This window comes from Rhopalosiphum maidis, chromosome 3 (genome assembly GCF_003676215.2).
Source record: "Rhopalosiphum maidis isolate BTI-1 chromosome 3, ASM367621v3, whole genome shotgun sequence".
NCBI lineage: Eukaryota > Metazoa > Arthropoda > Insecta > Hemiptera > Aphididae > Rhopalosiphum > Rhopalosiphum maidis.
In genome coordinates, this window is record NC_040879.1 from 11,527,071 (window position 1) to 11,545,045 (window position 17,975).

Consider the following 17,975-nt stretch of genomic DNA (forward strand, 5'->3'; position numbering starts at 1 on the left):
TGAGGACATTAAACGATAGTAAAGAATTTCATTTTAATTCTTTTGTTACTTTTTTAAATATTAATAAAATTAAAATAAATACCTATACAATTATATAAATTAACACTTTGTACGACAGTAACAATAATAATTAATTATATTCTAATAAGAAGTAAATTTTTCATGATTAAAATATAGTAATACATAATTTCATATTTCATAAAATAGTTACATAAAACCAAAAAAACAAAATTAAAACAACATATATATATATATTATTTAAATATTTAAAAAATTAAAAACATCTTATTTTATTAGTATATTTAGAGAAAATAAATATTACTAAGTTATGTTTTTTCACCTAACTAAGTGAATATACTTACATTTATTTATTTTATGAGATACAGGTTCATGCCCAAAACTTAAATCGTACAATGATTTGTCTTAAGTAAACAAATAAAAAAGAGAATAAATATAATAATTACGTATACATAATATAATATAAAACATTAAATAATTTAAACAAAATTAAATGAAGGGTTTTCATTAACAAGTTGTATGATGCAGCTTAATAACAGGTTATTTTTTAATAATTAGTGGAGAGGTATAAGAAACAAGGTATAGTCGAGTGTTCCTAAAAGATATGTTAAAGTTTAGAAGGGAACTTTTACCTAACTTATTAAATTAAACTGAATCCTTTGAATGTTAATAAGGAATTATTTAATTCTAAAGAATTCGTTAATAGAAAATCTATCATTTGATTTAATTTCTCGGCATTTGGGAAATTTAAAAAGTAAATGGTGAAATTGCACCAATCCATGCAATGCGTTTAGTAAACTTTTTTCTGGAATCATTGTTTCCTTCAGAATTCTCTGTGAAATAATAAATCACAAACATAATTTTAACAATACTTTTCATAAAAAATAAAAATTAATAAATTACTTCATATGTTAAAAAATCATATGTATTGAACATATCAAGCACAAACATCTGGTAAGTTGTCACTATAACTCTGTACTTTCGTTCAACGCAGCACTGATTATTGGTTGTTGAATATTCACCATCACATGAACGTTTACTTGACCTTGGCGCATCATAGAAAATTGCGTCCAATTCAACTGTACCAAACTGAGGTAATAACTTTAAAGTCTTTCTGCCTTCTATTTTTGAATAGAATCTGTTGAATGATAATGGTTGATCGTTATAATACATTACCAATACATTATATAAATAACATCTATATTTATAGGCATTTAAAAAATTAAATTATAGATTGGAAACCATTGATGACATAAGAAGTATAGTTTATACAAAATAATATTATTTTCTATATAATAACTTATCATCTATTATTAAAAATTATCTACTACTAATTATTATTGTACATTCTAGATTCTAGGATTTTAAAAATGGCCAAAAACTAATTTTTTAAATTACTCTCCAGCCACATTTTTTTTTATTAGATATAAATTTATTCTAATACAACTGGTATTCAATGTTCATAACAAAAATGTTTAAATAATAATATACAATTTAATATAAACTTGTTTACGTTTTGAAATCATTAAAAGCACTCAAAGCAACTGATGGTACTCTGCACATTGATTTTGGATATGTTACTGGCCAATAAACTGAATTTATTACTTCTACATTAAGATCAAAAGGCTGTAGAGTACCCTAAATATTAAATTAAGTATATTAGTTAAAATTTAGGCATATAATATGAATATTATTTGTAAATGAAATTACAATTTTACTTACTAAAATACACTTGTTAACAAAAACATACTCCTTATACTTGTACATGATAGGTTTAGATAATTCAAACTTATCCTTGTACATCCCCTCAATCCTTGATGTAAATAACGAATTGCTATATCCGTAGCCATTCACATATGCTCTCTGCGTGAAATCAAATTGTATTATTATTAAAAATTTTTATAATCTAAGTTATCTTGTTTAAAATTTAAGTTACTTTAAGTTTCATGATAACTCTATTTTCTACTTTCATATCGACATTCCTATAATAAAGTAACCTCTCGGCTAAATGAATTCGATAGAACTTTTCAAAATTGCTTTTATCTTGAAGATGTTTAATTAGAAACACAACTTTGTTCATTTCAATTTTGGTAAAATTTCTGATATACTGAAATAATTTTTAAAATAAAAACTAATAAATATCTAGTACCCATAGAATATTCCAATAAATACACAAAATACAAAATTTAACAAATAAATATTAAATATACCTATATAAATAAAAAAACTCAAAAAATAAACATCATTCACTAATATAACATTTAGGGGCCTCGCTACTGTCGTCAAAAGACGTTAAGTTTTGACAAAATTAAAGTTAGTTTAAGATGTTCGATTTTGATTTAAAAAAAAATTCTGAACTCGGCAAAAAATTGTCTATAAATTGTACAGAATAACTGAATACTTTGTAATAATTAAATCTTATATTCTAATGAAGTGGTAATAAAAACCTAAGAAAATATAATTTTTTTCAAAACAATATTAAATTTAAAATTAAAATTAAAACCGGAATGTTTCATACTATCTACAGACATTTTTCTGCTGAATTTAAATATTTTTTCAGAATTAAGATTGGACAACGTTAACAAACTTTAATTTTGTCAAATCAATAAGGAAGTTGTCGTAAAATTCGTAGTGCATTTTTATTGCTATTGAGTTATTGACATGTGTATGCGCGTACTCCAGTCGGTACTTGCATCGCATTTCACTTACACTAATAATCATTAACAACTAACAGATAGATCTCGGGCGGCTAAGACGTGATTAAGAGTTGCCTAAATGATGTACCTTAAATAATAACCGTAGCGAGGCCCCTTAAGTTATATTTTTAAAAATTCTAATTGTACAAAATATAAATAATCATTATAATAAGCTGTATATTTTTAAATGACAATTTCTTCAGTTAATTTTTTTTAACTCTGAAAGCTAATTGTAGTGATCCGTAATTTTTATATTTTTATTTTCAATTTTAGCCTTTAACAATATTGTGGAACTGTTTGCATATTATTGTTCTATTTTATTTTTATATCACATTCTTTGATAATATTATTCAATACTGTCAACATAGTTTTAGATGTCAACTTGAATAAGTGAACAGGTGGATAAGGAAGTGAATAAGGCGATTCGTTCAAAGGTTACAGCGTTTTAAAAATGACGCGTAATGTCATGTAACTCTACGGCGGCTATGTACGTTATTTTCCGGTAAAAATAAGACGCATTATCTGTTAGTAATTATCAAACGGCTGTTATTGTTATTAGTGAAAATTATTTATTTACATCTAACACGGACAAATTCTAGAAGTAAATGTTCATGAAGACATTAAAATATAATCTTTCATAATAGCCTGTTCAGTTGTATCGCCATTTATCAATAGCCGTGTGGTTGCTACGTCTACTTAACAGGAAATAAAGATTTTCAATTTAAATAAGTTACGATCGGTAGTCGATAAATATTTTAAGGCTCAACTGTTATTTGTTAACAATTTATAGTAAGTATAATAGTTATTATAATTTATAGTATAGACATTCAATTTAACTGTATACACTATACGTAATATATAATAATATTATAGTTGTAGTACAATATAATATTAACTTTCATATTTTGATAAAAGAATAAAAAAGAATACTTTTAAAATACGAAGAATATAAAATATTAGCAATTTTAGATAATAATGTAATAACTATAATACCGAAAATTCAATAGTTGGAGATAAAATAGTTTATTCCAAACCTTTAGGCAAGTATACTATAAAAAAACATTTATGAAAACAGAAGAAAAATGGAGAATGGATGTTATGAATAAAGTACATATGATATCGATGGAAGGCTATTCTTTCAAGGATCATTGGAGGTACATGAAAAAAAAATAAAAACCGAAAAGTATTATACAGAAGTCAAAGCCGGGTATCAACAAATTAAAATCCAAAAAATATTCTAGATTTAGGTGATGTAAATTCTATATTCAATTAGTTGGTATCTTTATTATAATAATATATTTGAATTACTAAAACTAATTTCACTAATACTATGCTAGAACGCGTGCACACTTCTATATATGTTGCATACAAACTACGATCAGACCTAATTGAGATTTTCTAGTCGGTTTTCAGTATTATCTTGGTAGTAACTAAGTTCGGAACGATTCGTTATGTCTAGTATATAATCTTATCAATTTGAACCCAAGTGTAAAAATGAAAGGAATTCAACAAATTTGTTTAAAAATAATAATTACCACAATGTATTAAATTTTTCTCGTAAATTATTTTTGAAATCCAAAGAAAAAATGTGCCTAAGTGAACCACAAAATAAAGTTACGATACTTGGCTTATAAAGAATTTATTGTACGGATAAATGCATGGATAACGATCGGATCGATCGGTAAACGCAATAGAATAGTAATTCCATTATGTAAAATTCATAAAATTAAACTGACGTATTCAAAAGAAAATTGTGTTTAAGTAGGATTTCGGCCCAACGATAAACTTCCTACCTAATTACTAACAGTGTGTAAAAATGTGTTTTTTAAATTTATATTGTAATTATATATTATTACTTTATTGATTTTTTTTAGAACAAATATTATAATAATAAGTTAAAACAGTTAATAAGAGGAAATCGCACCTGAATATGTTGTCTCCGCCTTGCACACGTACGTCATAATAAATGTTCACCAGTTTCAATAGTGTGCCTTTATAATTTTTATATTAGAGTGAATTGACCTATTATTAAACTTTTAGGTAAGAACATTATCGGTGTTCTCTCCTTGGGTTTTTAAGATATTATAATTTTTGAATGAATTTTGAGCATTTTCAATTATTTATATTTTTCATACTCGTAACTCACTTAAAAATTAAAATATCGTAAAAACCCAACGAGAGAACACAGATAATGTTCTTATCAAAAAGTTGGATAATAGGTTAATTCACTTTAATATAAAAAATAAAAGCACACTATTGAAATTGGTGAACAGAAATTTACTATATCGTACGTGTGTAAGACGGTGACAACACATACGGGTGCGACATCCTCTTAAAGGGGCCTCGCTACTGCCGTCAATTTAAGCTCTAAAGACGTAATGTTTTGACAAAATTAAAGTTAGTTTAAGATGTCAAATTTTGATTCTGAAAAAATTCTGAACTCTGCAGAAAATTGTCTATAGATCATACGGAATACTTTGCAAAAATTAAATCTTATATTCTAACGAAGTAGTAATAAAAACTTAAAAATATGATTTTTTTAAAATCATTATCTTAAATTTAAAATTAAAATTAAAACCAGGGACCTCGCTATGGTTATTATTTGAGAGACAGCATATAGGAAATTCATAATCTCGTATTAGCTGCCCGAGATGTATGTGTTAGTTGTAAATGATTATTAATGTAAATAAAATTCAATGCGGGTACTGGTTGGAGTCATCGACGGTTGCCACTCTCGTACGCGCATGCACATGTAAATAACTCGATAACATTAAAAATTCACTATACCAATTTTACGACAACTTACTTATTGATTTGACAAGAAAAATATCTGTAGATCGTACGAAACTTCCCGGTTTTAATTTTAATTTTAAATTTAATATTATGATTTGAAAAAATTCATATTTTCAAGTTTTTATTACCACTTCATTAGAATAAAAGATTTAATTTTTACAAAATATTCCGTACAATCTATAGACAATTTTCTACAGACTTCAGAATTTTTTTCAAATTTAAAATCGGACATTTTAAACTAACATTAATTTTGTCAAAACTTAAGAGAATGCCAGCGTAGTATTTATTATCTCTCTCTAACCCACGCGCAACATAGCAAATTTTAAGTTCACAAAAATTACTATAACCATATTAATTTCTCATATTAGAGTGAAATAATCGATTATACAATTTAAACTTAAGTACATTAGCTAGGGTATCTCATAAGCATTTTATTATATTTTTATTTTAAAGCGAGTTATGAATTTTTTAAGATATATAAACAATTTACAATTTTAAAATACTCACAACTTGCTTTAAAATAAAAATATAATAGAACACTTATGAGATGCCCTAGAATCTAGATAATGTTCTTAACTTTAAATTGTATAATAGGTTAATTCATTTTAATTTGAGAAAAATTAAAACAAAAAAAAAAAACAAAATTAAAACGTAAAATTTGCTATGTCGCACGTGGGTTAGAAAGAGATAACAAATACTACGCTGGCATCCTCTTAAAGTCTTTTGACCTCAAATTAACGGCAGTAGCGAGTAATAAAATACATTGTTATTTGCTATAAATTTATAAGTATTATTATTTGTATTAAATTAATAATATATTATATCGCAACTATAATAATACTAGTTTAGAAATACACAAGAAATTTTTATGCTTAAGCTTAACGTTGTTTAAACAAGCAATATAATAATTCAACAATCAATCAACTGAGAACGCACCAGATTCTCGTTAGCAAGCGTAAACATGTACGCCGCCGTCGATGAGTAGGAACTTATGACGCCACGCGTATTTTTATAATTGCTGTAACTCGGAAAATATTCAACGTAGACAAAAATATTATAGGTACTATTTTTTAACATTTTCTAATTACAAATCAATTTTGAATAATTTATGATCCTTTAACATTAATTTAAAATGTATATCTGTGGTTATAATGTCACCTCCTCCAGATAACAGACTATATTTTTCATATGTTTAAGTTTAAAAATCACACAATTTAGCCAAATCACAGTGTCTTAAGCTCTTTTCACAAGATGATAATCATAGATCATAGTATTACATATATCTAAAAATACTGACTAGTTAATATTGCCTATAACCATATGTAGTATTAGTACTAAATTGTTCACACCATAATGTATACTATAAAATGTACTAGAAAGTATGTTCTAACAGAAAAAAATACGAAGAACACAAATGATAAGAAAAAAACTATATTTTGTATACTATAGTATGTAGTTAAAAGCTACATTTTCTTTTTATAAAACTAAATTTTTTATGTTATAAAATAAATGTTTATACAGGGTCTTCTAAATAGTATGTGACAGATGATTATCCTATGAAAAATTTAGGAAAACATTACCCATGTGAAAACAGTTCTGAATCATTGAGGTAGTCTAGATGAATTTATATTAATTAACTAAGACTGTTAATATAATATCACATTTTTCATTGCAATTTTGTATTGATATTATAATATTTGATAATACATTTTTTTAGAATTTTGACTGAAAGTTTCAAGAATATTTATTTGGCATATCTGTCTTTATATAATATCTACATTTTATATTGATTACTTTAATTTAATTTGATTTCTCGCTTTGTTATATAATATAAAATTTATAACTTTTTTAAACGTTGAAGTTATATTTTAAGGTTATTCATACATATGTCGATCTACATATTGTATAAATGTAACTCAACAGTTTATTTAATAAATTTGCACTAGTGGATGCCATATCATTTATTTTTACTAATTTGTTAGTTAGTTAGTTAATTAAAAAAGGAGGACAATAAACTCAAATGTCTAATGTGTTATAAAACGAACCAAATTTATTAGCATTTGGGAGAATACGTTGTAGACCTCAGGTCATGAAGTTTTAATAATATAAAGATTATGTATATATTATATATATATTATATAATGATAATTACCTTTTCATTTTTTAATAAAACAACTATATATATAATATATTAAAATATAAGCATATATTAAAAATTATATTTACCATAGCCCTTTCTCTTCTTAGTTTAAAATCAATAAATATAGATAAAAATTTAGGTATAAGTGAATTAAATTTTAAGAAAAAACCAAACTCACTACCAACAATTTCATCAAATAATCTGTCATTGTTGAATAGATTTATCATTAAATTATCGAATTTATCTTTCAAATCCAATAAGCTCTGAAATCATAAAATGTTATACTAATTTTAAATATAGTTAATTAATTATAATATCCATTTAGAAATATATTAGTTTTAATAAATACATTTACTGTTAAACAATATTTATGTATTAAGTTAGTATCTGTAAAATTTATATTACCTGAATACAAGTGATAGCATTAGAATTCCCTTTTTTTTCTAATACAACTGTTGTCCCTATTTCACGAAAGTATGGACACATACTTTCAAACATTACTTTTACACCATCATTCACAGAACTTAAAAAATGGTATATCCATTTCAAATCCTCATCTTGGCTGTTCTTCAACATATATACAACACCACAATTTTTCATCTGAAGAAAATGATAGGTATATATAAAAATGTAGAATTTGAATTTTACATGTACAATTGTTGAAAAAATATAATATTCACCTCTAAAATAGTCTTCAAATTTTTTATAATGAGTTCTGCTTTAATAATATCATAAATTTCATTAACAGTTTTTGTATCTAAATGAAATTGTATTCTGTCCATTTCTTCTGTTATTTTGGCATCAACATTTTTAAAATAACTACATGCGCAGTATTGAAATAAATAGTCCTCACTTAATGACTATAAGTAATGTAATGTTAATGTTAAAATCAATAATTGTATTGATATTATTTTATTCTTACTTGGAAAAACTTAGTTGTTAATCTCATAAACAATGATTTTGCATAACCATTAAAAAAACTATCCATTTTTAACACAGTACACATTTTTGAAAAATCTTCAATTAATAAACGATCAGAACTTAATAATATACTATCCCTTATAGTAACTCGTTTCATTTCTGACAAATTTTGTATCATGCGGTTTTGTACCTCATCATCCTGAAAAATCTAAATAACAAAGATAACGTCACTATAATATTTGATAAATAAATATTATTCAATTTAAAAAGGTTAGGTTTTTTAAATATTACTCACCATACAACGAAACAAGATTAGTCCAAGCTTGTCAAAATGCTCTAGTTTGTTATGGCCAGAATGAATACTCTCCATATAATCCATAACATTATTTATTGTGGTTAGAGCTTCTATATAAATTTCCCAAGCAGTAACCAATGACTTCAAAAAAGTATGATTGGGTGCATTTAAGACATGTGGCTTTATCTGTTTACAATAAAATATGGGCTTTATTACCTTGAACTGTTTTGTAACCATATAATAAATACTTACTTCATTTTGTAAATGGTTTATAATAAACATTTTAACTCCATAATAAAAGTTGATACGAGAAGTATATCCAAAACATGACACGAAGCGGGCTTTTTTATATAAATTTGAATTAACTACTGATGGTCCCGTTTGTAAGAAAAATTGTTTGAAGTCTTCCAATAATAAATTGCTAATCATGTCTTTTTCCGCTAGAGAGAACGCAGCCATGAATACATGTAATATCTGAAATAATATTATTTTATTATATCAACTAATTAGGTACATCTATTGAACACAGTATTACTAAAATTATTTTAAAGAGATAAAATATTTGACTTAATATTCCAATCAAAAGTGTAAAATGATTTCCTACATTCCTAAACAACACAGCTTATAAAAGTAGTACTCATACAATTATTTGTGTTATTAACCACTATCAAAATCTTATAATGTATAACCTCCTACATGAATACTATGTATACTATATATTGATTAGTCTCATTGGATGTATAAACAATTAAATACATTAAATTGATATGATACATATTAAAAATTAAAAAATAGTATTATTTTTATTATTTATATTAGGTACAATATAATTTAACATCTTTGAAAACATATTACAGAGCAAACTAAACTACCTATAACCGAGTATCTCATGCATTTACAATTTCAGTCACGATTTTTGCTAGACCCAGGTTTCATTATAGTATTTTATTATTAATTTAGAAGTTACATCGTTAAGATAATGCTTTATTATCATCACCGTCAAATTGTTTGAAATGACCATAAATGCGTTGTAGACAATAAGTATGCAGTAGATCGTATATGACAAAAATACTTAATAAGTATAATTAAAGCTAAATTTAATAACATTACTTCATCTGGATTGAAATTTTCATCGATTACAACATCTTCCGCCAGTTTGTCGTTGTTTAATTCCATTTTTACCGCAAGACAAATGTTAAACTGAAGAGTTGACAAAAGAGGAAGTAGAAGTGCAAGATTTCACTTGTAACGTTACAGCAAAGTGTGTTGACTGGTCTGTGCGTAGCGATTTGCGTTAGTGTGTAACTCTATTACAAAATAACGCCCTGGGCGAAAGAAAATAATTACACACATTTATAATATATACATATATTCCATTCGAAAAAGGAAGACGCCAGGAAGCAACTGATTTTCATTTGCAGTCCACGTCAGTACGCCCAATTAGTGACCGGGGTGGGTATGGACAAAGTGCGCAGACCTGGTGTCTTCCAATTTGGAATTTTTATAAGTTTATATACCGCAGGCGCCTACGCCGTACACATACTTGGAACGGTGCTAGTTGTTTTTTTCTTTTTATAATATAGCCGGTTTAAATAATATGAAAACGAAACTTTTTAGAAAGAAACCGAGAAAAATAAATTAGGAACATAAGAGAGTTCGTGATTTGCGTCCTACCGTAAACAACAAAATGCCACTAACACTAATATCGCCAGCGTCCCGACTTCACTGAACTGTTGGCAGACAGGCGATAGGTAAGCTTTACTCTCATACGCGACAACAACACCAATGATATCATCGTTATTGTACTCGGGCAATACGTATTCACCAAGGAGGATATAAACAAAACAGAACAATAATAGTATAATAATAATAATAAATTATAATTACGTTTTTATTATTATTATTACGTTACAATACGATTATATTACATCGTTTTCTTTTTATAATATTTATTTATTTTAATAATTTATAAGCCTACCTTTACGATACCTAAATCCACAAAACGTATAGTGACGTGGCAGCGACAGCGCACACAAAGGATTATGTCTACGTAGTGCGCCAAAGCTTGTATAGTATACAAAATCGTGTATTCGGGGCCCACTCTGTACGTGGTCGTCTACCGCGTCGGAGCGCGCTCTGCATTAAAATGGTTCGTGAAAGAACACAGAACCAACGCGTCCGATCGCTTTTCCCGACGAGGCGGTTCGACTTTCGACTATAATAATCGATACGACGTACACGCGCCGTACACTCATGACGCAGCGTATGTATGTATTATCATAAAAAAAGTATTGAATCTAAGCCGCCGTCCACCGATAAACACGGTTGATTATCAAAACATATTTTCGCTTAATTAGCATCGTTATAATATTACCCATGTAAATGACATTATTATTAGTATGGAATATTGAGAATTGCATATTGTTGTGTCTTATTTATTTACATAACATGTTATGTGAATATTTATTATTTACTTTAAAAATATTAATAACACATATTTTCTACACACTTGAAGCATAGACACGTTTACATTTTAAAGTAAATAAAACAAATAATGTACCTACGCAAGTACGCAAATGTTTTAAGGCGAAACATATAATATACCGGTATAGTGTATACATTTATATTTTATAAAATTATATACCTAATCTCTACCTATATTTAAAGTTAAAAATTAATAAGACTTGGCCGAAATGTGTTTTACGTGGGTTAAAAAACTCATAGAAATCGTTAGTAAAATTTTCAAATCTTAAATATAAAAAAGAAATGTTTTGACTACAAAAACAGTAGGCACAATATTAAGAATAATTAAATGATGGTTTTACTTTTACATTATACCTTTGCAGAATACACGTATTAAAATATTTATTTTACATTGGTGTAAATGTTTTTAAGTCAGAGGTGTCTAACCCGCGAACCGTGCTTGATAATTTTAATGAAGACCTCGCTTGGATTTTAAAACTGACGATTAAATGTATAGTAGAGAAAAAATTATTTTAAGAATTAGAAACTCAAATATATTATAAATTAGATAAACTTTAAACGATTTTAATAGTGTGTTGAAGTGTTATCGTAATAAACTAATAAATTAGTATTCGATAGCGATGTGTTATGTAACACGGCCGTCGGGCACATGTTATTACTTACCGATACGAGTGATCAAATGTACGATCAGCTCGAATCGATTCAAACAACTACTCACATGTTGTGAAATAGGGTAACTATTGAGTGAAAAAAATATTAAAACGTCTGTTAAAATAATTGTGCGATTCATCTCCTTCGCGTGATTTTATATTAGGCATTACCTGGTATCTCGAACGGCTATCTAATATGTATTATGTACCTATCCCGCGCATATCGAGCAAAATTACAAGATTCATTTTAAATGCATCACATCGTAGTCATCGTATATTAAAATAATATGTAATATATACTATGCCAGCTGATTTATATTATTCGACCGGATCCCAAACAATTTATTTTAAATTAGTTGTTTAATAATTTTTTTTTAATTCTCGTTGAAATAACAATATTCTACTATGTCAAGGGCACGTAGAATGTAGATTATATTATAATATGTTATGGATTGAATCTTAACGACTTAACGGCCAAAAGGGCACGTATACATTGTGTATAGATAATATAAGAATCGAGAACCGGGGTCTATAATATAACCGGAGGACACCAGATTTGATTCTTTTGAAAAGAAAACGTGTGTGTCCTGCATGACATTGAATATTTGAACGCACACCTTGACCTGCATTCTATTATGTACTCTCTCAATATATTATATAACAGAAAACAGAAAGCGATTTACCATTCGTTTTAGAAAACCTTAATATACACGCACAACGCTACACGAATAATAATCAGATGTCGGTTTTTAAATTTAAGGAAACGAAAATAAATGTATTTGGTGACGAGCAAAAGACTATTACTTTAATATATTATACTGCAGTGCACAAGACTACACAAGGCGTGCAATTATAATATGTGAGCGACTCATCACCACAATTGTTTGAAATACATTCTAGATGGCCGATTGTAAATTGTACCGATTTTCATGTAGTCGATTGGCTAGTTCGTTTTACATTTTTACTCACAAAACACAACACGATTTCACTTTATGAAATATAGGTGTTATCCTTTTAACAATTTTTCAATACACTTTTTAAAATTATTAAACATGTATTTTCCCAATAGAAAATATGTATAAAATAAAGACTTATAATTTTCAAGACGGGCATTCTATTTTATATTATAAGAATATAACAATTGGGGGTATTTAATGTAAATTGAAGTATATATGTAATTATTACGTATATAGCCGTATTTATTACGTATATACTTATGTCATAATATGAAATAATTTTTGACAAATTCAACAATTTACTTTTGTTGTCAGTCGTAAGTCAGTAAAATTGAGAAGGGAAATTGTAAAAAGGTAAGACAGGCGCAATTGTTTTGCAGTGAGTGGATCTTAATGTTGGTCGATTGGATTTATATTACATGAAATTCCCTCGGTACTTTTAATTCAGCTGAAAAAATAATGGGAATTGTACCGACTACAACTATTTTTAGTATAGATATAGATGCACAGAAACTGTTGACTGTTTTAGATAAACGACATCATTACGCCGGCTCATAAATATAATATTATCGCAATATGATTATATGAACGCATTTGACAAAATATTATTATTATTAGTATAATACCTATTATATTAATATCAATAATATTATTGATATTAATAACATTAGGCGCATTTAGTTCGTCCGTTGATTTTAAGATAAATAAATTGAACAAAATAGTTAGCAAATGTGATAAAGTTTTGTTTTATTCAAATAATTTTAACTTTTATAAACCAAATGTTTAAAAGTACGAGGAAAATAACTATTAATCATTATTATTGGTTATATATTTTTTAAATTAATGTAAAAACATAAAAGTATCAATATATATTAAAATTCAATTAAAATTTAATGGGTGGAGTTAATATTTCAAGTAAAAAAAACATACCTGTGAAATTTACACGAAAAAAGATTTTAAAAGGTCATAATTTGCTCCAATTTACATGCACTCTCGTAGATACGTTCATATCATTATGTTATCTGTTACTTAATTACGTTCTAACTTAAAAACATTATTTTTCATATCTTGCCATATTTTTAAATACAATTTTCAGATTGTATAAATATCTAAATATTGTGTAGTCGTCTAGATAAAGCCGAACGCATTATTCGTGTATAGTCGTTTGGATAAGGCCGGGTGCAATTCTTGTTACCTACCCACTTATCGATGTTTTTATTTCGAAACGCAATTCGTGTACAGCCAAATATATTAATATGCTATTACATATTATTTACAAATAGATCAGATCAGCTAATAAATTTGACCAAATGACTTAACAATATTATAAGTTATAAGTATTGTAAGATGGTAAGTATTATAGGTGATCCTTACCCTTCACATTTACTCATCAGTGGACTGTGATTTATTTTTTTACCTACAGCGGTTCTAGTATTACGTTTTTGATATGGTAATCGCTTGGTGTAGCTGGTACTCTTCTAGACACAGAGGCAATCGCCCTTTTTTCAAATATAAAATTGCAATTGTTGTCTGCTGATATACCATGCAGTATGATATCGTTCAATTATAACGTACACCAATAACGATTTAAAATATCAGTTATTATATTAAATCGTGACACCAATATACCGCGAGGCGGCTGTGATGCGGATACAACCGAATTTAGAAAATACAGATGCGCAGCAATAATTTTTTGAAGTGTTTATTGTGTACATAGGTAAATTGGCGACTCGCGGGAGGTGATTAAAGTTTCGCCTGTTGCGTTTGGCGGTAAACTCCACTTGACCACATCAATCATATTATAGTCCCTATTCCATACCATTGTTAATAATTTATATTAGTTACGTACGGAAGTGTAATGCATTTTAACGTGTTAAATATAGATGTTATAATATATATATATTATATCTAAGAATCTAACGAGTGGTGTTCGGTGTGTGTTCCAGTGCCATGGCAGCACAGCCGTAAGCCGTTATATACCTATTTAAAAATTAAAATACGAATACCTACATATACCGAAATATCTATTTTATTTATTTATAAATATATGGATGCAAATATACTGACGGTATAGACACACGTCAAACGAGAGTAACAGTAATAATAATATATATATAATAATTTATTTTAATAGCTATGTGTCTGACCTCTGGCGTAATGTATACGTCAATTTTTGTCCATTACGACAATATGTCAATATATGACTGAATAAAAAACATTTACATACGAGTTAAGTATTGCGTAAACGGCTTTCGTGAATATTGTTGTAGGTATACCTTGTAAATCTGTTGACACCATGCGGATTCGTATAATAACCAATACAATATGTTATTACAATAGTATAAAACACTATTACCGTTCATAATATTATATCCTTCGTGTATAATATATCAATAATATGTATTTTACGGTAAATAACTACGAGCATTCTATCGCCGTATTTTACTGAAAATTTTTCTATCGAAACCAAAACCAATTGGTCCAACAAAAGATAGATATTTAAATTATACACGAAATAATATGTGATATTATCGTTATTGTTATTTTATATCATAAAATCGAAATGATCAAAACCTTAATATTACAATTTGTACACACCACCTAGAATATCTAGGTATACAGTATACACTATACCAGTCACCAGTGATCGGCAACCCTTTTGGACTCTCGTGCTACATTCACGAACTGAAAAGAATTCGCGGGCCGGATAAAAATATAAATTTTACATTCTTAATTTATTTACTATGAAAAAAAAAAATACTATTTAAAACATTGAAATAATTGAAATGAATAACAAAAAATTTTTTTGTCGTTCTAACACTTAAAGCGGGCTGTATATACAATAGCGGCGCAGGCCGGATGTGGCCCGCGACCCGCCGGTTGCCGACCACTGCACTATACAGTATACACGTCTTATTATTATTATAATTTTGGATCAAAGCGTATGGGCGCAGGCAAGCGGTAAGGACTGTAAGGTCCCCTTCGCGTTGTGAACACGCTATACGCACACATACTATACAGAAACTCGTTTATTTATAAAGCGGCACGTTTTGTGAGTACGTACGGGATAAAATATATTATTATTATTATTATTATTTTGTAGAAGTATAGAGTGTACGCTCCGTGTCGAATTTTACCAGATGTTCGGGCTCCTTGTCGTACGATGCTTAACGCGCGCGGCACACACACAATCGCGCAGGCACATATTGTGTACCATGGGTTTGAGTATTATTTATTTTACCCGCTTTCAATTTTTGTTTAGGTTTGACAGTACGAAATAACCTACGTTAAAATATTATCATCCCCTCAACAGATGCTGTACATGTTCGGTCCGTCGCCGCAGGGGTGTCGGTGGTAGAGGTATGCGTACTACATCGACATATCGTATATACTGTACGGCGTACGCTGTTATACGTACACGTATACACTATATTGCTATTCGCGTGCGTTCTTGTATGATATTATAATATTATTTAAGTACGAGTATAGTGAGTATACTGAGTCAGTAACACTGACATTACAATATGGCCGTATTGGTCATAACATTATACACCTCACAGGAAATGGAATTCGAACGACTCGTAAGTTGTTGGTGCCCACGGGAGTGGAATGAACGGTGACAGAATAATATTGACTCCGAAGAGCCATTAAAATTATTTTCATTGCACACCGCATGGCCGATGTTTCGAAATAATAAAATAATATTATATTTTCACGTGCGAGGCACATTGTACGCATTGTGAATGATATCACTAGTATCACCGATATGGATAACAAGTGGGTACTTCACAATCGTCGCTGTCGGTCGGAATTTCTTTAGCTATTGTTGGACGGAAATATCGAACTCGTCGCGCTGTAAATACAAAATCGCAGGTCGCCGCCGAAAATGTACGACGAGAATTATCGCTCTACAATAACATAGTATAGTCTCGCCGCGCCCCGCGGTCCCCGTCGTTCGTTGACGTCCACGAACATTCAGCTTGTGCTCGTCGCGCTGTACAATACAACGCATTGGTCGCCGCCGAAAATGTGCTGTGTGAATATTATCGCACTTGAACAACATTATAGTCCCACCGCGGCTGCAGCTGCCGCTGCTCAATATAATCATAATACGATAACAATGATAATATTATAACCCGTATGGCGTATATATATATACACGTTTGTGTGCGTCTCGGACCGCCGCACCATACAGTATACACGCGAGCACGTACGTGACCTCGTTACACTGTGTTACAGCCTATGGGCGTTGGTCGTTCCGCTATCGTCTAATATTTAGATTATTCTTATTGCATTTGAATAAGATTGCCGGATGATATTTTGCTTCGAATATTATTGTTTTACAATACAGTTCTGAATCATTTAAGTTATTTCGAAAGAAATATAGACCCATCATGATTCAGTCACTATAAGAATTAAGAAGTATAATACTGAGAATATAATTTTATTTTAAAATGTACTTATGGAGTTTGGCCGCACCAGCGCACCTTTTTCCAATTATTGTGTCATGTCCGTGAATCGACGTTTCTTACGATAATTCGACGGGACCTATATAGTTATAATATTTTAGATTAGATTATTATAATTCGTTGGTATGTGGAAGTATAATGCGTAAAACTCGAGTACATTGATTTTGATTATTTCGAATATACAGACGTCGGTGATACATATTTTAATAAACTTTTTGATAGTTAATATTTTATAATTTTGTATTTAAATTAGAGTGTTATAAAATGTATGTATAGGTATTGTAGAGTACTCGGCCTACGGGTTAGATTAAATTAGACTATCTGTGAAACCAACTCTAAAATAGAGGATCATTCTGCTGTACAGACAGTACATACGTTCAGTAGGTATCTAGTAAACCTCGTCATAAAGCAAGTCACTGTAATGCATGTGTTAAATTTGAATTCAATGACAAATCATTACATATGAAAAACGATTCTGAACAAAGATTCTTCGTCTATCACCTACGTATTATTGAGTATATTTTATGATGTATTCATATTTTATATTGCAATT

General features: G+C 28.5%; 1 protein-coding gene across 1 annotated transcript; it reads right to left on the reverse strand.

Annotated features, from left to right (window-relative positions):
- Nucleotides 1-669: 669 nt before the first annotated feature.
- On the reverse strand, nucleotides 670-10,039 carry LOC113559717 (cullin-3-like). Its single transcript, XM_026965461.1, has 12 exons — nucleotides 9,956-10,039; nucleotides 9,116-9,337; nucleotides 8,860-9,049; nucleotides 8,570-8,664; nucleotides 8,328-8,507; nucleotides 8,053-8,247; nucleotides 7,734-7,910; nucleotides 1,955-2,125; nucleotides 1,741-1,881; nucleotides 1,532-1,656; nucleotides 922-1,156; nucleotides 670-851 (listed from the first exon to the last, which is right to left on the reverse strand). The coding sequence occupies exons 1-12, from the start codon at nucleotides 10,037-10,039 to the stop codon at nucleotides 696-698; spliced, it is 1,971 nt and encodes a 656-aa protein (XP_026821262.1). The 3' UTR covers nucleotides 670-695.
- Between the last annotated feature and the right edge of the window lie 7,936 nt (nucleotides 10,040-17,975).